A 25566-nucleotide genomic window follows, 5' to 3' on the forward strand; every position below is an offset into this window, starting at 1 on the left:
TTGCAGTATAGTGTCCTCGCCACTATGCTGGGGCATTAGGACGCACACAGACCACAGGGTGAGCACCCTCTGCTGGCGTCACTAATACCACTTCCAATAGCAACTTTAGTTTTACCCAGGAGGTCTCCCAACCAGGGACTGACCAAGCTCAACCCTGCTTAGTTTCAGTGGAACACCAAGCAAGAACTGCAGGTTGATATGGCTCTGGCAAACTAATTAAAAAAAAAAGGTTAATGTTGTCAAAACGGGTGTCAAGAATTTTAGCAGAAGTTGCATTTTGTAGCAGTAAAAAATGAAATTTGAAATACTTTTATATTGATCATACTATCAAATTAGGATTATTACTAATAAAATCAAACACCTACATACTCTTACTTGTAAAAGTTTTAATTAGCCTCCATGTTACAAACTTCTCATGTTATAAAGAAATATTTTTATATTTGTTATATTATGCAATTAGAATGGATACTATTAAGAACTGATACTAGTACCAAAAAAAACCCAACTTAAAAAAAAAACAAAAAACCCTACATAACATTACGAGTAAAAGTTTTTTTAATTAGTAACGCACACAGACTAGTAGTATTAAAATTTTAGCCTACTGCTTGTAATTACATTTCTATTGGTGCATTTTAACAGTAAATGTTCGCATATTAAAAATAAAAGTACTTTTATCGAATTAAATTCGAGAAAATTATTTCTAGAAAAAGTGCCTATAATGGTTTGTTTATTTATTTATTTATTTATTTATTTATTTTTAAAAAAGTTTTTAAATTTAGATTAAATTTTTTTAGGCTATGTACCAAGCAATAAACTTTCACCACGGACAGCTGAATTTCCACCCATAAAAATGATATTGAAATGGAAAGAAATTGAACTGAAGCCAGAACGAGTTACCAAAGGAAAGTGACGTCACTGTCCCATTCCCACTGAGGCACTGATGACGTAGGCGGCAAGTTAAAGAGGCGCGAGGGCGGTGTCATGCCGGGGGTCCGGTGCGCGTGAGGGGTCCGAGAAAGAGCTCAGTTCCGTTCAGTTCACTTTCCGGCTTGTGTGGAGAAAGTTCGAGTCTGTGAAGAGCTCCAACACAGGTAAGACAACTTCTTATTACAACTTATATGTATTTATAGATCACTTTAAAATACCGTGAGAAAATCCTCAAACTCTGAAGTGTTTACTCAGCTGAGCCACGCGGTGTTTTTTTTTTTTTTTTTTTTGGTCTTTTTGATGTGAGTTCATTCATTCATTCACGACGCAATGTTCCGAGTCGTCCAGCACCTCCAACGTTACATAATTAGACTCTCCGTCATTAGACTCTCACAAAATCTTGAAGAAAACAAAGAAAGAAAGAAAGAAAGAAAAACACGTTCACGTTTTTCCAGCCGCGCGCTCTTTCTTTTTGTGTGTGTGTGTGTGTGTGTGTGTGTGGCGCCAGCGCGTGACACGTGCACGCGCTCCGGTAAACAGCTGCGTTTAATGCACAGCGCGAGAGTAAAGGCGGTATTGCCAAACGCATCATATCGCAATACGTTTTACGAATCGCGGTACGTGTGAGGATATTTAGGATTGTTAACGATGCGTCAACAAAACATTAGTGACATTTAGAAAGTGGATTTTCTCGCTACTGTGAATACAATACGGTGGAAGAACAATAGTTTGACGGAATTCATCGAAGTATGGACTTGGACCGTTGAAGGAAAATTTGTATAACTAGGCTATATTTTCATAAAAGAGGGCCCTTGTGTGCGCTGTGTACTATAGATTCAGTAGCGAGTCATTTGGGATTCCTACAACTGCTTCATAATGACTACATGTGACATCCAGTACTGCTTTTGTCCTCCTAAATTCGTTCATAATTTCAGATTCTTGCTTCTCATAGTGCACCTAAAACTTGGAGTAGTACCCAAGTCATCAATACTGGACTGTTGAGGATTCGGGGGGAAAAACCTCACCTGGTCTTTTTCAAGTCTTCATCTGTCCAGTTTCGGTGAGTCTGTGCCTGATAGCCTTAGATCGCGGTTCTTGGTTGAGAAGATTGGAACCTGATGTGGTCTTCTGCTGTTGTAGTCCATCCACATCAAAGTCTGATGTATTGTACGTTCTGAGACGCATTTCTGCTCACCACGGTTGTACAGAGTGAGTATTTGTGTTACCATGGCCTTCCTGTCACCAGTCTGGGTCATTCTCATCCGACCTCTCTCATCGAAGCTGTTTTTTTTGCCTGACTCTCACCAACTCTGTTCCTGGAGATCTACCTTCCTGAAGACGTTATCTCCAACCATAATCGTGCCCAATCATTGCCTTCTTGAAGGAAGTTCTTGATCAGCTAAAACAGGTGTGTTAGATTTTGTTTGGAGATGAAACCTGCAGGAATTCAGATCTCGTGGAAGAGGGTTGGAGACCACTGGTCTAGAGGCTGTCGTGCTTGAAAATCCCAGGAGGTCAGCAGCTTCTGAAATTCTCCAGTATTTCTCCAGCTATTCGAGATGCGCCCTATAGCATTCATTCATTCATTTTCAGTAAGAGCGTTATCCTGGTCAGGATTGCAAGGGGATCCAGAGCCAATCCCAGGAACACAGGGTACAAGGTGCGAATACACCCTAAATGGGATACCAGGGATCGCAGTTCACCATGCACACGCACTCAATCGAATCCAAGAGGCAATTCAGCATAGCCAGTCCAAATACTGGCATGTTTTTGGGAGATAGGAAGAAACCAGAGACCCTGAAGGAAACCCACATAGACATAGGGAGAACATTTAAAATTCCACACAGACGGTAACCCGGGCTCCAGATCGAACCCCAGAGCTTTGAGGCAGCACCCGTACCCTACATAACTGTGCTACGAAACATTGATTGTCCAATAGAAAGCTAACTGGGATTCAATTTCCTGCTGACTTTGTAAATGCGCTGTGCAAGTTATTCCCTAATGACTTCTATACCCTAGACTGTGTGCTTAATATAACACTGTACTACTCTGTAGAAGTGCACTACACTGTCCTAATGGCTTCTACACGTCTGCTACATGCCTAACAGTGAGCCGTTTGTGATTCAGCCGGTGTTTCAGGAAGAGCTCGGTGTACATGCAGCTGTAGACTGTAAACAATAATAAAGGAGGAAGCAGAGAGGGAGAGAGAGTAGCTTGGAAAGAGACCGAGTAACAGACATGCCTGCTCATGTAGTGCTGAAGTTGATGCCAGTTTCATACCAATCAGCCGTTTTGCTGTGGGGGATGGGTGGGGGGGGGTTGTTGTAAAACAGGATGCGAGTTGAAACGTCAGGAGGGAGAACTCTCACCTAGGAAATACGGCCACTAGCTTCAAAGCAGGTTGATACGGAAACAAGAGCACTGCTTCATTCTTTCATTCTTCTTCACAGATGTAGGTTTGGACTTAAGTTCTGTCCATCTTCTTCTCATCGCCGGTGCTGTTCTTCTCTCATCCCTCGTATCTTCCTTTCACGAAAACCAATCATTACTGAGCGTTCTTCACACGTCATTTAGGGATCATGGAACAGGGAGAAGGATAAGTGGTGCTTTTTCACAGCTCCAGGTTTGATCCTGAGCTCAGCAATACATGTTCTCCGTGTGTTCATGCGGGTTTCTTCGAGGTTCTCTGGTTTCTAACCAGGTGGTCTGGAATAGGTGTGAATAGGTGTAGCTGTTGTGCCCTGCATTGGACTGGCAGTGCAAAGGTTATGTTGCCGTTTGTAAGCAACAAGGTTCAGACATGTTATGGGTGGAAACTCTGCAACTGTGAAGATGTTAGAACTCTTCGCGGTGAAACGATTCGTACTCACCTTTCTGGAATGTTCATGTCGTGTGTGCTAAGAACAAAGTGTCAAAAGGGTGCGGCTCTGCAATGCAAAAAAAAACAAACTTCAAAACGAGTGCGCGTACATTCGTTGGGCTTTTGTTCATATTATGTTTGCAGACAGAAAAGAAGGAAACATACAAAAGTCTAAGTTTGAGATTTTCAAAAACACAGTTTCTTGTTCCAAAATGGAAATTTCTGTGGGGGAAAAAACGATAAAGCTTAGGTCCTATCCATTTGGAAATATTATTCATAGTCCATATGGAGATGTTACTAGCTTTTCAGGTTTGTTTGGTTTTTTTTTCCGACTGTGAGAAAGGACACCCACTTTGTCCTTTCCAAAGTGAAATGTTTTGACCATTAGTGCAATTTTTCCACTTTTTTGAGCAGAGCAGAAGTTCTCAACGCTCACTCCATAATCCCACTGCTCTTGAATTCTTTTGAATCTGGCCAACCTCAAGCGTATTTTAAAAACATGTGATAATGAATGGTGGTGTAGAAATGTCACCCATTTCCATAATGCAGTTTATGTTTAATGCATAATCCAAATAATCTCAGTGAAGTCAGTTTCTCGGTACTTTCAAGCTCGATTCAGACGCTTTTCCGTGTTTGGTTAACACGTGCTTCATCCAAGACACGTGAAGCCAGCCAAGTGCTGCCTCCCTCTTTCTCATACTGTACATGAGCTCACAAACGCCCATGATTGGCTCGTGTCTCTGGCAGGAGAGAGAGAGAGAGAGAGAGAGAGAGAGAGAGAGAGAGAGAGCGCCAGTCCTCCTACCCAGCGAGCACGGCTTGTCGTAGTTCCTGGCCAGGGATGGCTGATGGCCGTCAGGATTCGAACTCGCAATCTCGTGACGATATTTTTTTCTTGTTCCAACTGAGAGCCTTATGCAGTGTCACCTTTACTGAAATGCACACACATTCACACCCTCATTCACATCTGATCTTACACCGATGGCATGTGTTTTTGGGAGAACCCAGAGGAAACCCAATTGGAAATGAGAGAACATGTGAAACACCGACAGTAAACCAAGCTCACGATTGAACCGGGGACTCTAAATCTGTGAGGCGTCCACACTACCTATTGCACCACTGCAGCCTTTCAAATATGTCCCAAATATAAAAGCTTTCAGAACAGCTTTCTGACTGTAGCGTTGTTTTTGTCGCCTCTACAATCATGATGATTAATGCCCTGTATTCTGAAAATGATTGTTAATGAGACACCTGGCAGCGTTTGTGTAGACCGACGAGCTCAGCGAATCGTTTTTATCGGTCTGACACCCACCCGGCAGCTGTTAGTCTGGAATGAAAGCATCTGGAATGAAACCAGTGCAGAAAATGAATTCAAACAGTTTTGCTTGGATTATCCAGGATGTGAGTCAGAAAGCGATTGATTAAACCTGGAATGTGTTTATCCTACGGTGAGTTGACGTGAATCAGCAGAAGGGTTCAGGTGCCACTTCGGGCCGTGGCGTCCTCTGTCTGTATTTCACCTCTGGCTTTTTACACCACCTTATAAAGTCGGGAGAAAAGCAGGAGGGCTATTACCACACAGGAAATCCCACGGTCGTCCCACTGACACCTAGGTGTCGTCTACGTAAGAGTTCAAAGTTCTTGCATCCTAAAGAGGGTTCTTCTGGTTGACTGTCTGTGGAACCCATAGCAGAAAAGTTATGGGTTCCCCAGACAGGGTTCCTCCGCAAACCCTAACCCCCACCCTTAGAACAAAACGAGTGTGTGAACCATCCAGAACACCCCTGAAGAATCGAATTTCTACATTTTCTACGAGCTGTTATAGTAAACTAGTCATCAACAGGCTGATGACGAGTGTGATGTGGCCTAACACGTAGCGGAGTCACTGTTACCAACCGGACGTTGATTGTTTTCCTATAACAGCACATCTGAAAGTGTTTCATTCCTCTTACACCGCGGCGATTTGATCCATTTCTAGTTACGTATAATACAGTATAAATGTCCAAGAAACAAGTTAGTTGTCTCCCTTTGATAGAAAACTTACAGCATTGTTACGATACCCTGACACTGGAGACTCCTTCCAAAAAAATGATAAAGAAACATTTCCTCACAGAAGACTCCCCTATACGAGCAAGTATATCCACGTTGTTGTTGTTGTTTTTTGTGCGTCAGTTGTGCAAGTTCCTGTGTAAGATGTTAATAAAGAAACATCATTTCATCACGAAAGACAACACCCTGGTGCTCAAAAAAAGTGATTCATGATTGTTTGGAGACACTTGAAGATGGTAAAGTAGATAGTAATAGCTGTTTGTGAGAGAGTTTTCGCTGATAAATGGGATAACTTGTTTATCAGGCAGCATGTGTGGATAGTGTTCGTAGCTTAATAACATTTTATATATATATATATATATATATATATATATATATATATATATATATATATATATATATATGGCAGACACCTCAGTAAGTCGTCCAATTAAAAATATCGATTTGTATATTTCCTTTAATCCAAACGGACAGCTTGGAGAAAGACAATGTGAGAGATTCTCTTTTAAGTTGTGTTGTTTTTTTATTTTCTCGTCCCCTGAGCGTTTTATATCTCCGTCTTGTCAGTATTGACAGGTGCTGTGTTTTGTGTCCGGCTCCTTGACGGATGCGGCAAATTCTTTGTCTTTTCTTCGGTAATGTTCATTTATCAGCAGCTTGAGTAATAGCTCCTGTCCGTCAGTCCTCTTTTGTGTAGCCAGCGAGCGAGAGAGGCACACAATAGCGCCTGTCTGCCGCTCCACAAAGGCCTGGGTGAAATGGCGTGTGTGAGCGTGAGAGAAAGGAAAGAATCCTCTCTTGTCAATGTTGTGTAATCAATTTCAGATACAAACTCCGAGGAGCTCTTTCATCTGGAACCGTCGCATGTCTTTGAGCATGAGGAGGGACAGAAGACGGATAACTAAAAAAAAAAAAAAGGAAAGATTCCCAAAAAACTGCAGATATTTTGGGTTTTTTTTTTCTTTCCAAATGCTGAAGATGACGGATATTGTGATTTTTTTTATTTAGTTCTCTGGTTATGATGTCGCGAGCTTTCCGTTCGATTGCGTCCATGTTCGTTCATGCGAAAAATATTTGCGCAATATGGACACTTAAAGTAACGTCACTCTCCTCCAGGTATAATGTCTAGGGAAGACATACAGTTTTTCAGACTTCCAGCTGTTTGCAACGAACAGATCAGACGAAAGTAATCGAAATAGACGAGTGCTTCAAGCGGTTTCCCCAAATTCAACTGAAAATGCAACTTGTAATGACTTCTCCGGTTTCAAAATGATTCAAACCCTGAAGAGAATAATCCCTCACAACAGCACAAATATGCAAAACAGGTGTTCACTCAAGCTAACCTGATGCAACTGATCAAGGGCTTCATTAGTTGCACCAGATGTGCTTGAGCTGGAACACATGAAATACCTGAACTGGCTAGGGTCAGAAAATACCTGAAATACCTGGTCTTTCCAATGGGGTTTGAAGAAATTTGATTGCAACTGTATAAGGACAACTTAACGTCTTCATTTTAAGTAATAGTTTATTAGTTACGATCAGAACTGGCATGTATTTTATGTGAGGAATAAATCACTTTGGGGCATGCTGTCATGAGAAAATAATCAACATGAAATGAAGTTACTGTTAGCACCACAAAGATGATTGGTTTCCTTTATATCTCGCAATTCTGACTTTTTTCTCAGAACTTTGAGATAACGTCTCACAATTCTGACTTTTTTCCTCAGAACTTTGAGATAACGTCTCGCAATTCTGACTTTTTTCTCAGAACTTTGAGATAACGTCTCACAATTCTGACTTTTTTCTCAGAACTTTGAGATAACGTCTCACAATTCTGACTTTTTTCCTTAGAACTTTGAGATAACGTCTCGCAATTCTGACTTTTTTCTCAGAACTTTGAGATAACGTCTCGCAATTCTGACTTTTTTCTCAGAACTTTGAGATAACGTCTCGCAATTCTGACTTTTTTCTCAGAACTTTGAGATAACGTCTCGCAATTCTGACTTTTTTCCTCAGAACTTTGAGATAACGTCTCGCAATTCTGACTTTTTTCCTCAGAACTTTGAGATAACTTCACGCAATTCTGACATTTTCCCTCAGAACTTTGAGATAACGTCTCGCAATTCTGACTTTTTCCTCAGAACTTTGAGATAACATCTCACAATTCTGACTTTTTTCCTCAGAACTTTGAGATAACATCTCTCAATTCTGACTTTTTTTCCTCAGAACTTTGAGATAACGTCACGCAATTCTGACATTTTTCCTCAGAACTTTGAGATAACGTCTCGCAATTCTGACATTTTTCCTCAGAACTTTGAGATAACGTCTCGCAATTCTGACATTTTTCCTCAGAACTTTGAGATAACGTCTCGCAATTCTGACTTTTTTTCCTCAGAACTTTGAGATAACGTCTCGCAATTCTGACTGTTTTTTCCTCAGAACTTTGAGATAACTTCACGCAATTCTGACATTTTTCCTCAGAACTTTGAGATAACGTCTCGCGATTCTGACATTTTTCCTCAGAACTTTGAGATAACGTCTCACAATTCTGACTTTTTTTCCTCAGAACTTTGAGATAACGTCTCGCAATTCTGACTTTTTTCCTCAGAACTTTGAGATAACGTCTCGCAATTCTGACTTTTTTCTCTCTCAACTTAGATGTCTATTTGGCATTTAGTGAGTTACAAAGAATGCACCGACAAAGCACCAATCAAAACACTTTATGTGGTGTTATATAAACTTTTTCTGGTAACAAAGTATACACCACCTTTTGTGCATGTGTGTGTGTGTGTGTGTGTGTGTGTGTGTGTGTGTGTGTGTGTGTGTGAGAGAGAGAGAGAGAGAGAGAGAGAGAGAGAGAGAGAGAGAGAAAGGAGGCTGAACTACAGGAGCAGGGAGGTGACCCTTTTATTTGCCACTCTTCAGATGAGGAGCCTAGGAATTGGGTGAGAGGTGAACACAGGGGGTGGAGTGAATGGAGGGTGTGTGTGTGTGTATGTGTGTGTGGTTGAATACTAAGTCAGAGACAGTGAAAGGAGGGGGAACGAATGGCACAGTGAGGGTAAGAGAGAGAGGGAACACTACAGGCTTACAAATGGCTGCAGATGAGTGTTACACTGTTTGGGTTTCCTCTTGGGACTGTGTGGAATGAGCTGACCCATTTCTATATCTCTCACACACACACACACACACACACACACACACACTGTGTTACTCTAGTTAAATCATGCTAAACCTACCCCTACCGTATGTAAACTCTAACTTTAACCTTAACCTCAGTACTTATAAGGAAATATATAAGATCCTTTGCGCTATGTTGCATTGTCGTGCAAACTCATTTAGTTGTGTGATCCAGGCACATTGCATGTGTGTCTCCGTGACAGACACCATTGATCTTCAAAGGTCTAAAACACACACACACACACATGTGTACACACACAGACACGTGTATGTTGGGGGTTGTGGCCGGTCATTGGGGAATGTAGTTGTTGGCACAAACACAGAAGGTTTATGGAGTGATGCTGGAACCTCCCACTCACCCCATCATCCCACCAAGTCTGTCTCTCTTTCTCTCGCTCTCTTTTTAATTGTTTCCTCACTTCCACTTTGCTTCTTGTCCTTCCTGGAACGATCCATTGACATGTCAGCGTGAACTCGCACTGTGTGTGTGTGTGTGTGACCGTATGGGTTCTCTGTCGGCCCCAAAACGGCCGAGAGTAACCCAAACGCCTGTTCTGATTCGGCCAATCAGCATCAGTTCCTCAGAGCAATCTAAGAGGGCTTGGAGAACTGCAGCCTGTGGCCTGAGATTATTGGTCAAGTTATAAAAGCCTGTAAAAGGCTAACACCTGTCTCACGGGAAAAATAAAAAGAACTCCTCTGTAATTAAAAATCTGGAGGTGACCACAGAGAAGAATTTCACCACGTGTCAGGAGAAAGAAGCAGAAAACACACTTCTAACGAGGATGGTATAGCAATGCAATCTCTAAAATGACAAATGATACAAATAATACATTTCTACAAGTTGAGCACATTCTCATTAACATGCAGCATCATGTGCAGGTCTGGCCGGAATATTAATGTCCTTATTAAAAGTTATTTTTTTTATTTTTTAGAAACTTGTTTACAGATGATTGACAGTTCTGCGTGTATAATGTGAGGGACTGTACCGGCTATTATTGTTAGATTAATGAGTTCAATTGTGTATAGTTCAGTCGTATGCAATAATCCGAGATGGAATATTGTACTGTATCTTTGAAACGAATGCCTTTAAAGGAGCTTTAATTAATAAGGAATGTTTTGTTTTTGTTTTTTTACTTTACACAAAGTGAACATCTAGTGATGCAAACTTCAAATAGTTCAAACCACTCAATCCAAATGAAGGGCGAATCATACATTTCTGGATACACAGTATAACTTACCTTCTCTCTCTCTCTCTTTCTGTCTCTCTCTCTTTCCACTCAGCTATGCAGTTACAGGAGTGGTTGCGTTCCTTTCGTCTCAGCAGTGGTGATTTAGGGAGCACTGAAGTAGCGGATCTGAGGACTCTGCTTCCCTCCCTGGCACTCTCTCCTCCCTCTCTCCTCGGGCTCGGCGCCGTGGCATCGCTCACGGCCTACTGGCTGGCGACCCGACCTCGCTCCATCCGGCCTCCATGTGACCTGAAGGCTCAGTCCATACCTGTGCAGGTAGCATTTCCTCATACTCACAGTGCAAAATAAACCAACACCACAACCGACGTCTTTCTCTGCCGCATTTGTGCCTCTTCCACTACCAACGCCGCTGTTATTTTGTTTTCCTTCATTCCTCAGTCTCACAGGGTCGCCATGACCGGTTTATAAAAGCAGCCCACACAAACACGGTACTCCGGATCTGCACCTTCCAAATGCGATACACAAACAGCTACTACTGCGAACCGCACTGTAATATTTAAAAGCAACATCGTGCAAGACACTTATTGTTACTTTTTAATTATTTTTAAATACGTATAACCCCATGTTCATCCGAGGTGTTTGTTTTTCATTTAGTTCTTTAATCATTTGTTATAAGTTCACCTCCCCATAGACATCCATCCGTATATTTTCCGTAATGCTTATCGTACACAGCGTCGCGGGAAGCCTGGAGCCTATCCCAGGGAATTCTGGGGCACAAGGCGGGGGAAACCATGGATGGGGTGCCAGTCCATCGCAGGACACAATCGCACACACACACACACACATATACTATGGGGAATTTGGAAATGCCAGTCAGCCTACAGCGCCTGTCTTTGGGGAAGGGGGAGGAAACCGGAGTACCCGGAGGAAACCCCCAGAGCACGGGGGGAGCATGCAAGCTCCACACACACAGGGTGGAGGCCGGATTTGAACCTCCAACCCCGGAGGTGTGAGGCAAACGTGCTAACCATTACACCACTGTGCATCCTAAAAGCCCCGCCCCCCCATTTACATATGATGTTAAGTCAATAATACTCTCTCTTAGTCTTTATTTCTACTCATTATTCATTATACTCCAAAATATCTGTAGAACATGTATAAAACAGATGAATCCCCTCACCCTTGTCCTCCAGCCACCCCCTTAGTATATTTTATCCGTGGGAATGAATAATTATCAATTTAATTTTGTATTAGAGGGTTTAGCTTCGGGAACAGAGTCTGAACCATTAACCATCCAAATGAACTCGAAATGATTTATTATTTTTTTAGTGTATGCAGTGCTACTTTTGAGTTGTTATTATTATATACCAATACTGACCAGCGTGTGTGTGTGTGTGCACGTTTTCAGGGAGATGCCAGTTGCAGACGGTCCGCCTTGCTGAAGGATGATAATCTACTAGACTTCTACTTTGAGGATACGAAGACAGTGTATGACATGTTTCAGAGAGGCCTGAGAATCGCAGGTGAGTTTCATCGAGAGCAGCCTGGATGGAGTTTAAAGCACTACAGAAACAGCAGGTCAGATTTAGCCAGCGGGGTTGTAATAGCGCTCATCTCCTGTACTTAACTGCATCTTGCTTGAGGCAGCAGGAAATTGCACATCACAGATTTCCATCTGGACAATCCGACCAGAGCTTTTTGGCCAAAAGCGTTCACGGCTAAGTCGTAAAAATGCACTTATGTCTTCAAGAGGAAAGGGAGGTCTTTAATTAGAGGCACTACCCCTTGAAGCTGTATTCATGTCTTTATTTCACACACACACACACACCAGCACCACATATAAATGGAGTTTCTGACAGATGCCACAATAAGTCACAGGCAGATCTGTTCAGCAGGAACACTGAAGTATTAGATATTGTCTTGACCGTGATGGAGCTGGTTTCAGTGTGAAAAGAAAAGAAGCCATTTGGCAGATGCTAAATGCAGCCAGTAAAGGTTCGGATTTCACTGCGTGACCTGGGAATGCTGTGTATGTGCAGGACGGGGACCGGGGTTTTCTGACACAATTACAGTGCATTCAAGGAAGTATTTAGACGTGTGTTACGTTAGAGCTTTACACTGAAATGGAGCTGTAATGCAAAACTGATGGAAAAAGGAAGAAAGGGTGTGAATAATTTGTGTGTGAATGCCGCTTGATAAAGCGTCCAGCTTCTGAGATTGTCATGCTCGGCAGGTGATGGGCCGTGCCTTGGCTTTAGGAAACCGGGAAAGCCATACCAGTGGATCTCCTACACCGAGGTAAGACTACGGCTTGTTAGGAAAAACTCAGTAACATATCCATGGAAAATACAAAAATGTCGTAATCGCACGTCTAAATAATTGATAATGAGTGTAAATGACGGTTTTCGGTTATGCCTATATTCACACTTCGCGATCTGCTTTACTGTGTTAACACAAGAACAATGAAGGACATGGATTTACACAGAACTTATTCTACACTAGACTATTAAAGATCAGTATGAGATGTTAATCATAACAACAATCATATAATAATAATAATAATAATAATAATAATAGCCAACTGATATGTCAGTTTTATTTAGTTACGAGTAAGCAGAATGTGTCCAAAGCCTCTGGTTGTAAGATGCTGATACATGGCCAGGTTATAATTGAGAGATCACCAGCCATGAAGTTCCCAGAGAGCAGGAAACCAGCATGTGTTTGTTTTCTTTCCTTTTTTTAGCTATACCTCTGCCTCTTCTGTTATTTTCTGCTATCAGGATCCATCATTGGGTGTTATGTCTTATGTAAGCTGTAACACACACCGGATGGACTCACTGCACCTTGTTTTTTATTAAACATGGTCATTTCCTGTGGTGCTGCAGGTGGCAGAGAGGGCGCAGGTGCTGGGCTCCGGTCTGCTGGCCAAAGGATGCAAGCCTACTCCTAAACAGTTCGTTGGCATCTTCGCTCAGAACAGGCCAGAGGTACAACACACACACACACACACACACACACACACACCCTTTCTACTGACATAATGATTACTGTAGCTAATTAATGACTACACCTAAACCTTACCTTAATCCTAGCCTCCGTAACCAGAAGGAAATATTTTGACTCTAGAAGCTAGAAGTTAAAAAAAAAACAACAACACTTTATACACACACACAGACACACACACACACACTTTCTCTCTCTCTTTCCATTGATGCAATTATTAGTGCAGCTAATTAATTCGTTCCTACCCCTAAACGTAACCTCCATGACCAAAAGGAAACATGTTTACATTTACATCTCTTCTTATGGGACCATAGCACAATTTATAGAAACACATGCACATCACTGTTATCATTTATGTACACTACCGGTCAAAAGTTTATACACACTCATTCTTTATTATCATTTTTTTTTCTCCACATTTTAGAATATTAATAAAGTCATCAAAACTCTGGAGTAACACAGATGGAATTATGGGAATTATGTTGTGATCAAAAAAATCCCAAATAAATCAAAATAATTAAAAATTTTAGCATCTTCAAAGTAGACACGCTTCCTGCTGAGAATTTGCAGAAATGTATACTTGGCGTTTTCTCGACCGATTTCTTGAGGAATCTCCTCGAGACGCTTTTTAAACAGTATTAAAGGAGTTCCCACCTACACCGGACGCTTATCGGCTGCTTTTCGTAATATTTTGCTCTGAGTCGTCCGTTTAATATAAAAATATATTTTTTTAAATAAAATGTTCGTTTTCTAATGAAAGAAATGAATACGTTGGCACGATTATATTTTTGTCTACGACACCGATTTCACACATTTAATCACACACCTTCTGATCAAAAGGTTTTTAAGATCACGAGAAACATTTCAGTCGAGTGTCCACAAACTTTTGACCGGTGGTGTAATTATACATGCTAGCAAGGATAACACAAATCCAAGCATCTAAACTTGTCTTCTAGACTTTTGCACAATACTCTGTTAAATAAGCACGTGGAATAAGAACTGTGCAGTGTGTAAGCAGTTGTAAGGTGTGTGAGCTCACATGATGGACAGTAACTGTGCTGACACTAACATTGTCTCCCCCTGCTGGTTGCAGTGGGTTATTACAGAGATGGCCTGCTACACCTTCTCCATGGCGTTGGTGCCTCTGTATGACACACTGGGCCTGGAGGCCATGGTGCACATCCTCAGCCTGGGTAAGTGCTTCTCACTGGATTTAACCTTCACGTTCACTACTGCGTAACAGACAACCGGGCTTTTCTTTTGTTTCTAATTTCTACAATTTTGAAGGAAATCGAGGTGCAAAAGCCCTTCACATGCTTAGAGATACTTACGATGATGTGTGTATGTGTTTTGGGAGGGGGGCGGGTGTAAGAATGGAAGCTAAGAATGGAAAGTCAACAAATTTTTATTATTCTTCCTTTATAAAAAAAAAAAAAAAGGGCCTGGGTACTGTATCAGTAAACTTTATACTTTTTTTAAAAAAAAAAATTTTATAAAAACGATTCAAATATATATATATATATTTTTTAATTATTTAATGTAATATTTGATCATTATTCAGCAGTTTTTCAGATGTGTCATATGGACCTGAACAGAATATAGTATGTGAGTTTATCAACTTTCAAACAAGAGCAATTTCTTTTTTATTTTATTTTTTATAAACAAACATTCCTGTGTTATTATCGCCCCCTTGTGGCGCACAGTGTGTTTTATAGTGGTTTTATAAAATAGCATCTTATTCATGAATGTGATTTTCCTCAAGAACGTTTAAAGAGACATTAGCAGTGATGAGTTGTCATAATGAGTTGTGATAACAAATGGTATATCTTAACACCAAGACATCTAAATGCTGAGACTAAACATGTAAATAAACATTCAACATACCACCGTCTCTCTCTCTCTCTCTCTCTCTAGCGGAGATTTCTCTGGTGGTCTGTGATAAGGAGGAGAAGGCTGAGTCTCTGTTGGTGAATAAGGAGAATGGAGTGACTCCTACTCTATCCTGTCTGGTGCTCTTTAACCCTGTGAGCGCCGCCCTGGTGGAGAGAGGGAGGAACTGTGGCGTGGAGATTTTGCAGCTCGAACAGCTCATGGTTAGAAAATAGTGGGAATTCTAAACGATCTAAATGTCAGATAAAAAAAGGAAGTATGTTAATAGTGACTGTTTCATTCTGGTAATGCACGGTTATAGTAAAGATATGTGTATTTTATGTCTGCAGGATTTGGGCAGGGAAAATCTCCAGGCTCCAGTAGTAAGTGAAATATCTTCTGAATTAAATGTAGTTCTATACTCCAAAAGTGTAGGGTGTGTCAAATATTTGAGATTTGTTCCTAGCCATAATTCTAGCGAGTCATTTCCTTTTGCATCCCAAATCAATGAATTCCTTTGGCAAAAGGTTTTTTGTTTTTTTTTAACGTGCGCTACATTATTATTGGTCTAGATTTGTATCTTAATGTATAGAAAATACGTATTAAGGTCAACCGAGTGATCAGATTTGCTGATTAATTGACACTGATGGTCGATTGCGGAACGACTGAGAAGGGTCCGCTGTCATTAAACAGCAGGAGAGCGGCCTCTAGAGGGGAAATAAAAACTATGGCTGATAAATTTTGTTGTGTTATTTGTAGTGTTTTTCGATTCATTTTGGACGTCTCTATTTTTATGTTATTTGGAGTGTTACTTTTTGGTTCAGTTTGGACGAATATCTTATTTAATATTATACAGTTAATATATATTAATATTTGTATATTTATTGCATTTTAAAAAGTACAGTATATTTTCATGGTGCAGTCAGTACTGTTTATTTTTGTAATGAAGTTCAACAATATTTTACTCCGAGTTTTTTCATTCAGTATCAGTTTTAAAAACTTATCGGTTGAGTAATCGGTTATCGGCAGGTACTGCACAGCTTAGTTATCGGTATCGGTTAACCTCTAATATGTATATTATAACAAAAAATATAGCTTGCAGAATACCCTGATGTGGCAACAAATAAAACATCAACCTGTAGCTAAACACTGCATGTAAACCTCATCACACACCCGCAGTGTGTTCTCCATCAGTCTCCTCCACCACGTGTGTGTCAGCTTAGGATAAATGAGTACTGTATAATCTCTTGCTCAGTCTTCAATGAGACTGACACCATATTTTCTTCATCTGTTCACATTACTTGGAATAATAGCTGAAATGTGTTGTGTGTTTGTCGTAGCCTCCTCAGCCTCAGGACCTGGCTGTGGTGTGTTTCACCAGTGGAACTACAGGTGCAGTCCCTTTACCACTCCGATGTCACACAGCCTAAAGCTGGAAATTATTCAAACCTCTTTATGTCTCATATTCAGTTGAAGCACTCCTTTATGGCACAACTAGTGAATTGAAGTATATAAGATGTATATAGGAAAGATGCGATGGAAGAGAAAACCACTTTCTCTTTTAACCCTCTCACTTCCTGTTCATTTAGGAAAGCCAAAAGGAGCCATGATCACACACGGCAACATCACCTCCAACGCCTCCTCCGTCATTAAGATTCTGGAGGTCAGTCACACGCTCACACTTTCTTTTTTTAAATTTTATTTTATTTTATTTTTTTTTAGAAAAAGCTTTGCCATTACGACTCCATCTTGGTTTCTTCTTCCTTCTCTATTGTATTTCTTCTCCATCTCTTAGACATCAGTTCCTTGCTAACGGTTGTTCAAATTATGCGAGACACAAATAACTAGCTGTGCAGAAAATAAACATAAACCGGTTAGTTAGAGTTAGAAAAAAACAAAATGGCAACAGCGAGTCAGGATCCGGGAGACTGGTGTGGCTCTTCAGACTCTGAAGAAGCCTACGCATAAATCTGTCAAGAAGAATGAAATAGAATGAACATAGAAGTTTAGTAAATGGTCGTAGAATCATAAATAATTAAAAGTGAAGAATTAAAGGCAAATATTTCCTTCATTAGGTCGTTAACTAGCCAGACATGTCCTAGACATAATAACGTGACATAATTAAATATTAAGATTTATACCATGGCGCTGTTGAATTCTCGATGAGACAAATACTAATCTGTACAAGCGCTAGACTGGCCTAGGCACTGAGAGAAAAAAAAACAACAACAAAGTGCAGAAATGGAGAAAAGTGTGCACCTCCCTACAGATTTTCATACGTTTTTGTCAATAAATTTATCCAAGAACCAGCTACTTTCACAGAAAGAGGCCATTTGACTGACCTGGCCACCGTAGCCCGTCATCAAACATCTCTCATTTACTCACCGCTAAGTGATTTATACAAAACTTCCGAATAAAGATGGGATTCCGTGAAGATTTCTATGTGCCTTGGTCTGAATTGTGTCCAGAAGTTGATTTTCCTCACTGGAAAGCAGCACTCAGAAATGTGGAGAGCCAATCAGCTTGCAACCTTAAATATTCTGAAAAGTGCACGATAGACACGAGCTGCCGTGTGTCCCGTGAACATGGAGGTTAAGACTAGTGCACACACAGATGCTCTTCGTTACTTGTCGGTTTGACTTGAGGGAACTCAAGTGTGTGTAAATCTCACAGCATTACTGCACAATGCACACTAGGTTATACTGGGGGTCGGGGGGGAGGGTGGGTTTGTATTCTCTCCTATTTGTCTTTTTTTTAAAAATTTATTTATTTATCTCCGTCTCTCTTCATTAGTAGTAGTGCTTATTTCCTGCGGGACGCATTACTGCTCCTCTCCCTCTGCCGCTCGGGCTTTCGCTGTAGGCCTCTGAGGACTGTGTGGTAAATAAATGGTGTGTTCTATCACCCAGTAAATTCTAAACTCCTTCTTAAATCCGCAGCGTTGAAGACAAATTGCACATTTAACCGTCGCTGTAAGTGCCAAACGGTCGAGTTAATTACCCGCGTGAAATGTAATGCCTCAAATATTTCACGCAGCTGATGATCCATGCCAGATTTCTTTTCATTTCATTCGCAGGGCTTTTTCGAGATTCGCCAGGAGGACGTGTCGATCTCGTACCTGCCCCTCGCTCACATGTTCGAACGCATGATTCAGGTGAAACTCTCTCGTTTTTAGTTAAACCCCTGACTGTGTCTATGCTGCAACTCTTGATTTGCTTATACCCATCAGGTCGGACGTCAAAGGTCGTAGTAAAGGTTTGTAAAGTAGTAGATAAAAGGAGACAGTCATAACTGTAGCATAAAATAAAGCTATAGATTTATCATTGGAACAAAATACGCATTTTATTACTTCTTATCAGTTTTATTACTTTTTTTGTTATTACCTCCTTAAAATCAACACGAGACAAAAACCGCAAGGGAGTTATAAAACTAACACCCATGAAAGAACGTGTGTCTCATCTACATAAATCACCACGCTGATCCTTTACCTCCTTTCCTCCATTACAGCGGTGCTTGTGAGAAGTTTCTATATAAAATTTTCCTATATATCTGTATAAATGTGACCCAAAACATCAGGTACTTTTGCCACTCACAGATATGTACTGTAATATTGGATCATTTTCCTGAATAAATAGACGACCAACTGTGATACGTTTTGTCTCTTTCGTTTAACCTGGGGTCTCTTTATCTACTTTCAGGAAATCCGACGACGCTTCAGATCATATTTATGCAGAAACAGAGAATTCTAAAGAGTTCACAAACTTTCGAGCGCCACTGTAATTCTTTTTCGTGCTCGTCCGTATTTTCAGGTGTCTATGTTCTGTCATGGAGCGAGAGTGGGCTTCTATCAGGGGGACATCTCGCTGCTCATGGACGACATCAAAACTCTGAAGCCCACTTTCTTCCCCGTGGTGCCCCGCCTACTCACCCGCATCTACGATAAGGTCAGGATTGGTCTACAGAAGCGCGCCGTGTTAGAATGTGGAGCTCTTACGCAATACGCACGAAGCCTTGGCAGGTCTGCTAATGATTAAGCACGATCACAATGTGATGGAAGCGCACTTCTCTTCATTCCCTTTCGATTCAATACCAATATCAGAGCTCTAAATATTCTGGCCGATATCTAATCTTATCGGATCCAGCGTTTGCCCCGGTGCTGATAATCAGTATCAGATTGGCTCAGCTTTAAATAAAAATGATCGATATGGCTTGAAATGCTTCTGGATTATCATGATTTTATCATTTATATAAAGAGACAGAAAACTTTAACTTGAGCGATGTGACATGCTGTTTCAGAGTAAGAGGGGTTGAGCTATTCTGGTGTGTGTGTGTGTGTGTGTGTGTGTGTGTGTGTGTGTGTGTAGATCCAGGGTTCGGTGACATCGGTGCTGAGGAGGGCCGTCCTACACTACGCCGTGAGCAGGAAACAGGCCGAGTTGAGCAGTGGAATCGTCCGGAATGACAGCGTGTGGGACAGACTGGTCTTCGGGAAGATACAGGTACGTCTCACAGATGCAGCAGTTAGCACTGACTCGTTCTGAACTCTCTGCCTTCACGGCACGTTGGAGGTGAAATGAACTGATTTTTTTTGTTTTAAAGAGCTTTAATTTGAGACTATTTACATTTTGGGTAAATGGTATGTAGATATTTATTTTATCCGGCCCCTGATATTAAAACCATTACAAATCTGTTAAACACAGATTTCTAATTTTACATTTAATCACACTGTGGTTCATCATCATCGCTACACTGTGTAGATTTTTATTTAAAAAAAAAGAGAGATGATTTTTCTATTTTCTTGAGTTTAATTTCATTTAAATTCAGCTTTTTTTTTTTAGTAAAACCTTTTCCCCTCCTTTTTCCTCTCCTTCTTCTTCCTCCTCTTGTGGTTCTTCCTCTACTACTTCTTCCTCCTCTCTTCCCTTTTCCTCCTCTTCCTCTGTTTCTTCCTCCTCTCCTTCTTCTTCCTCTCCTTTATCTTCCATGTATTCCTTTTCTTCTTCTTCCTCTCTTTTATTTTCCATGTATTCCTTTTCTTCTTCTTCCTCTCCTTTATCTTCCACTTATTCCTTTTCTTCTTCTTCCTCTCCTTTATCTTCCACTCATTCCTTTTCTTCTTCTTCCTCTCCTTTATCTTCCACTTATTCCTTTTCTTCTTCTTCCTCTCCTTTATCTTCCACTCATTCCTTTTCTTCTTCTTCCTCTCCTTTATCTTCCACTTATTCCTTTTCTTCTTCTTCCTCTCCTTTATCTTAGACTTATTCCTTTTCTTCTTCTTCCCCTCCTTTATCTTAGACTTATTCCTTTTCTTCTTCATCCTTGTCCTCTTCTTCCTAGTTCTCATCTGGTCTTCCTGGTCTTTTTCGTCTTCCTCCCGTGTGTTCCCTTCTTTTCCTCCTCTTCTTTCTCTACTTCTTATTCCTTTTCTTCTTCTTCCTTTTTCCTCTTTGTCCTAGTTCTCATCTGGTCTTTCTTGTCTTTTTTTCCCCCGTCTTCCTCCTGTGTGTTCGCTTCTTCCTCACCTTCCTTTTCCTCCTCCTCCTCCTTCTCTTCTTCTTCTTCTTCTTCTTCTCCTTTAACTTCCACTTATTCCTTTTCTTCTTCCTCCTTTTCCTCCTCTTCATAGTTCTCGTCTGGTCTTCCTTGTCGTCTTCCTCCTCTGTGTTCTCTTCTCCCTCTCTCTTCTTCTTTTGCTTCCTATTCTTCTTAATTATTATTGCAAAAGAATCCCAGTCTTGCCTGTTCCTATTTCCTGGGATCACATGTTTAATTATCTTCACCGCAAGTGATTAGTTTAGTATAATGACCAGTGACTGCATTTAATTTCTTGCTCATTCCTTTACCTTGCTACAGAAATGTCGAGCGACGTGATTGAAGATGTTTTATCGGTCTGTTCATCTCATTAGAAAATTACTAAGACTGTAGTGAATTAGAATGCTTGTTCTTTACAGAGAAAGTTTGGAACATGTATAAGACTAATACCTGCACTTTATCTCTCTCTCTCTCTCTCTCTCTCTCTCTCTATCTCTCTATAGGCCAGTCTGGGAGGAAACCTGCGCTTCATCCTGACTGCTTCGGCTCCCATCTCGCCCACAGTGCTGTCCTTCCTCCGAGCTGCCCTCGGCTGCCTGGTCAGAGCACTCCTTAGAAAAAGAAAAAAAACAAAAACCCTCATCTAACATCATTTACTCTAATTATATTTCTCAAACAAGATTACACCATTCTGCACTAATAGAAGACAAAAAGTTTATAATTGAATTGAAAGCAGTAGGAACGGTAATGCACACGTGTAAAATGAACACAAATGACTTATGTTATCATTCAAATCAAATATATGGAGGAGCAACACTATGGGGAAAAACAGGCAAATGAACAGAATATGGGTTCCCACGCATTCCGGAAACACCTGGACTTTAATAGGCTGCTTTTCCAGTCAAGAGAAAATGAGGAAAATGGATGAAACGTCTTAATATCACTGAGGTCCTGCATAAGGGCAAAGTTCGGACAGTAAGACATGATTGATTGTATTTGCAGCAGTACTTATGTATAAACCCATCACACCACATCCTCTGTAAGCAACAGCCGTCATGGAACATTGTTTTCTACGACTGTGAACCTCGAAAAAAAAAAAATTCCGTTTTATTATTATTATTTTTGTAATATTGTGTGCTTTTGGATGTTTGCACCCTACTGTAGGTGGTTGAGTGAGATTGTCTCAGAGATGTCATCCTAATGAATATGCTTCACTCTGTGTGTGTGTGTGTGTGTGTGTGTGTGTGTGTGTGTGTGTAGATATTCGAGGGCTACGGTCAGACTGAGTGCACGGCTGGCTGTACATTCTCTATGCCTGGAGACTGGAGCGCAGGTAAAACACTCCTCATGAGGAGATAACGATGGCCTCCAGTCAGGATAAATCTATACAGAAAGGTCGAATGTGTCTCAGTGTGTGTGTGTGTGTGTAAGTAAGTAAGTAATCCAGACAAGTGTGATTTGTTTAAAGCTACACAATTTGAACTGGATCAACCAAGTTTGGTGTAATTAGTTGTTTAGTTTGTCACTGGAGCTGATGCTAATGTAGGTAACAAGTAATAGAAGCTAATCGCAGCCACACTGGCCTCAAAACATACTGTATCTGTCTCAGGACGTCGAAAAGCAACAATAAAATGGCAGAATACATCTGATCATTTAAATGGAATCGGAAAGTGTTTATAAATGACATATTTCACCTTCAAACTAAAGGCCACACCTACCAGAGATGAATCCCAAACACCACGCTGTGGGAAAACAAATGATTATAATCAAGATGGCCGCTATTGCGCTTTTTACTGTTTTTAGATTCAAGATGGCTGCTCTCTGACGTACTTCTAGCAATTTAAAATAAATAAATAAATAAATAAATAAGTCAGAGTGTGAGAAAGAAATCTGTGTGAGATGGCAAACAACTCGACATGGTTTGAGGGCGAGTGTGTGATTTATTTACGCACAGTATCCACATTAATTCTTATCCACGTCAGCCGTAGCTCCATAGTTAAGCTCGGATCGACTACGTCTAGGATAATCGCGTCTTTAATTGTGTCTCAGGCCACGTTGGTGCTCCTCTTCCTTGTTCCCTGGTGAAACTGACCGACATTCCAGACATGAACTATTACGCCAAGAGCGGACAGGGAGAGGTAACACACATTCTCACACACACACACACACACACACACACACACACACACACACACGTATTTTGGTGGCTCGTAATGAAAGTAAAGGAAATTGAACTAAAGGAGAGTAAATGTATGCTAATCTGCCAGATGCGACTGCTTTTTGTGTGTGTGTGTGTGTGTGTGTGTGTGTGTGTGTGTGTGTGTTAGATCTGTATCCGGGGTCCCAGTGTATTTCAGGGTTACCTGAGGGACGAGGAGAGGACGGCCGAGGCTCTGGACAGGGACGGCTGGCTGCACACGGGGGATGTGGGTCAGTGGCTGCCGGTAAGTGAAAGACTCACACACACACACACACTCCAAAACACACGGCAGCTTAATGAGTTCAATACAGTCAGGTCCAAACCTGGTTGAGGAGAAGTTGAGAAATTTCTAAAAAAAAAATAAAAAAAAATCAACAGATGTACGTCCATCACTTTTCCATCACTACATTTATTTATTTTATTTTATTTTTTAAAGAAAAAGAAATGTGAGTACCCTTGTAACGATGGATTCGAATCAGTTTACACATCATTCAGGAATGGGACTTTAAAATGAGACAAACGTTCTTTACAGTTTCATATTGAGTTGGAATATATATGAATATTGTTTCTACAGCATTTGCTCTAAATTTTCCCCATTTTTTTTTTTTTTTTGCTCTTTCTGTAATTAACGTAATTAAATTGAATTCCGTGGTCGGGGTCGGTTCCCTGACCGGGACTCATACCCGGGCTGCGGTGGTGTGAGTGTCGCATGCTAACCACTAGCCCACTTATTATATTATATAAACAATAAATCAATTGTATTATATTATATAAACAGTAACGAGTAGTAAACATGTATATTCTAGGTGTTACGCCTTATTATCCTTACTGCTGTCAGTTAATAGGAACATACATATTTTATTATAGGATTCAGAAATGATTAGAGATTTAAATAAGAAAATATTAAGTTTTTAAACAGGTTTTCATGATTGAGGCAAAACCTCAAAGTACTGAAGTACTGATTTCTGGAGCTTACAGTAATAAGATGCCATAAATGTATTATTTGGATGCAATAATGAAAAAGCCCCATCCATTATACGTGTGTGTGTGTGTGTGTGTGTGTGTGTGTATTAGAATGGGACTCTTCGAATCATCGACAGAAAGAAGAATATATTTAAACTGTCTCAGGGAGAATACATCGCTCCAGAGAAGATTGAGAACGTCTACATGCGCTGTGTACCTGTGCTGCAGGTGTTTGTGCATGGAGACAGTCTACAGGTAAACACACACACATTAATAAAATTACTCTGCATACTAATATATACCATAGAGTCAGCTACAGTGTGTTTGGACTCATTTCATTTAGTGTGTGTGTGTGTGTGTGTGTGTGTGTGTTTCAGTCTTATTTGATAGGTATCGTGGTCCCAGACCCAGAAGTGTTTGTCAACTGGGCCAAAGAAAGAGGAATTGTGGGATCGTATGACGAGCTCTGTCAGAATCCTGTGAGTTATAATATCTGAGTGTGTGTGTGTGTGTGTTTTTGTAATATAAAAGTAATATGTTGTCCATATTGACTATAAAACACACATAATTAAAGTTTAGAGGTGCTGTAGCAGTGTGCTGTTTGTCTCTTTACCGCAGGATGTGAAGAAAGCCGTGCTGGAGGACATGACTGCAGTGGGGAAGGAAGCAGGACTGAAGTCTTTTGAGCAGGTATACAACACACACACACACACACACACGCACACGCTCACGCTGGCTTTCTCGTTTCCTTATAACATAGCAAACTTCATTTATTTTTTTTATTATTAACTGAAGAACCGTTTATAGCCAAGATGTGAGAACAGGAAATCCTTGTCTCTCAGACGTTCCACAATATTATATTTAAATATAAATGAATAAAATGTGTGATGCGTCATTCTTTAATAAATATCAAAATATCATATTTGGCAAATTGTTGTGGCGTAAGAGGAATAAAGAACACTTCAGGACACGCTGTTATAGTAAAACAATCCACTTCAGGGTGTAGCATTAACTCCACGCATACGTCACACCACCCGAAGTGTTTTATTCCTCGTCAGTACGCGTTAATCCGAGCTTCCTGCATCCAGGAACGTTAATGTTAAAGATGAAACCCAGCAAAACACACTCATGTCTCCGTCCTCATGTCTTTTTCAGGTGAAGGATTTGTATCTGCATCCAGAGATGTTCAGCATCAGTAACGGCCTCCTCACTCCCACCCTGAAGAGCAAGCGGGTGGACCTGCGCCGCGTCTTCAGCGAGCAGATCACACACATGTACAGCAAATCAGCCATGTAGGGACTCGGGACGGGCGTCTGAATCGTATGATTAACGCTTTTAGCTAACTGTACTGTAGAATCCGTGCTGAAGTGGAACCGCACTACTGATCATGAACTAGATAACGCACAGGAGACACGCCCGGGACGCACGCAGTCAGTAAAACCCTGCTGCACTGCAACTTCTGACGTTTGTAACTAATTGTGTGTATAACCGAGCACAAAGAACCGGTGAAGGATAAACAGCTTAGGGATTCTAATGTCTGTTAACCCATGCGTGACTTTTTTTTTTTTTTTTTTTTTCTCCGCCCCCCCCCAATGCGCCAATTCTTCAGGTCACTCTGACCTTTGACCCTGACCAAACGCTCATCTTTTTGGCCTGCCGGAAATCAGTAGAGCGTAAAGACTCCCTCGGGTGCTATCGCGTTCATCCGTCCGCTACAAGAGGAAAACGATGACGTCCATTTCCTGCTGTCGTTACGGACGACGGTTTTTTTTTTTTTTTTTTTAATTATT

General features: G+C 40.9%; 1 protein-coding gene across 1 annotated transcript; it reads left to right on the plus strand.

The window, feature by feature from the left end:
• Window positions 1-268: 268 nt before the first annotated feature.
• acsl2 (acyl-CoA synthetase long chain family member 2) lies at window positions 269-25546 on the plus strand. The gene is made up of 21 exons (XM_053624294.1): window positions 269-1091; window positions 10301-10524; window positions 11618-11732; window positions 12443-12507; window positions 13095-13196; window positions 14306-14405; window positions 15127-15305; window positions 15432-15464; window positions 16422-16473; window positions 16671-16744; window positions 18158-18235; window positions 18891-19025; window positions 19446-19580; window positions 21117-21212; window positions 21874-21946; window positions 22663-22751; window positions 22941-23057; window positions 23888-24031; window positions 24154-24255; window positions 24395-24466; window positions 24932-25546. The coding sequence occupies exons 2-21, from the start codon at window positions 10303-10305 to the stop codon at window positions 25070-25072; spliced, it is 2124 nt and encodes a 707-aa protein (XP_053480269.1). The 5' UTR covers window positions 269-1091; window positions 10301-10302; the 3' UTR covers window positions 25073-25546.
• Window positions 25547-25566: the final 20 nt, after the last annotated feature.

Source organism: Ictalurus furcatus, chromosome 5, assembly GCF_023375685.1.
Source record: "Ictalurus furcatus strain D&B chromosome 5, Billie_1.0, whole genome shotgun sequence".
Lineage (NCBI taxonomy): Eukaryota > Metazoa > Chordata > Actinopteri > Siluriformes > Ictaluridae > Ictalurus > Ictalurus furcatus.

What these genes read in the sequence shown, in the direction of transcription:
- acsl2 (XM_053624294.1), top strand. Translation starts at nt 10,303, where the DNA reads ATGCAGTTACAGGAGTGGTTGCGTTCCTTTCGTCTCAGCAGTGGTGAT. An exon ending in TGCAGCTCGAACAGCTCATG is followed by an intron (nt 15,306 to 15,431) that starts GTTAGAAAATAG and finishes TTATGTCTGCAG; the next exon opens with GATTTGGGCAGGGAAAATCT. An exon ending in CCGTCATTAAGATTCTGGAG is followed by an intron (nt 16,745 to 18,157) that starts GTCAGTCACACG and finishes TTTCATTCGCAG; the next exon opens with GGCTTTTTCGAGATTCGCCA.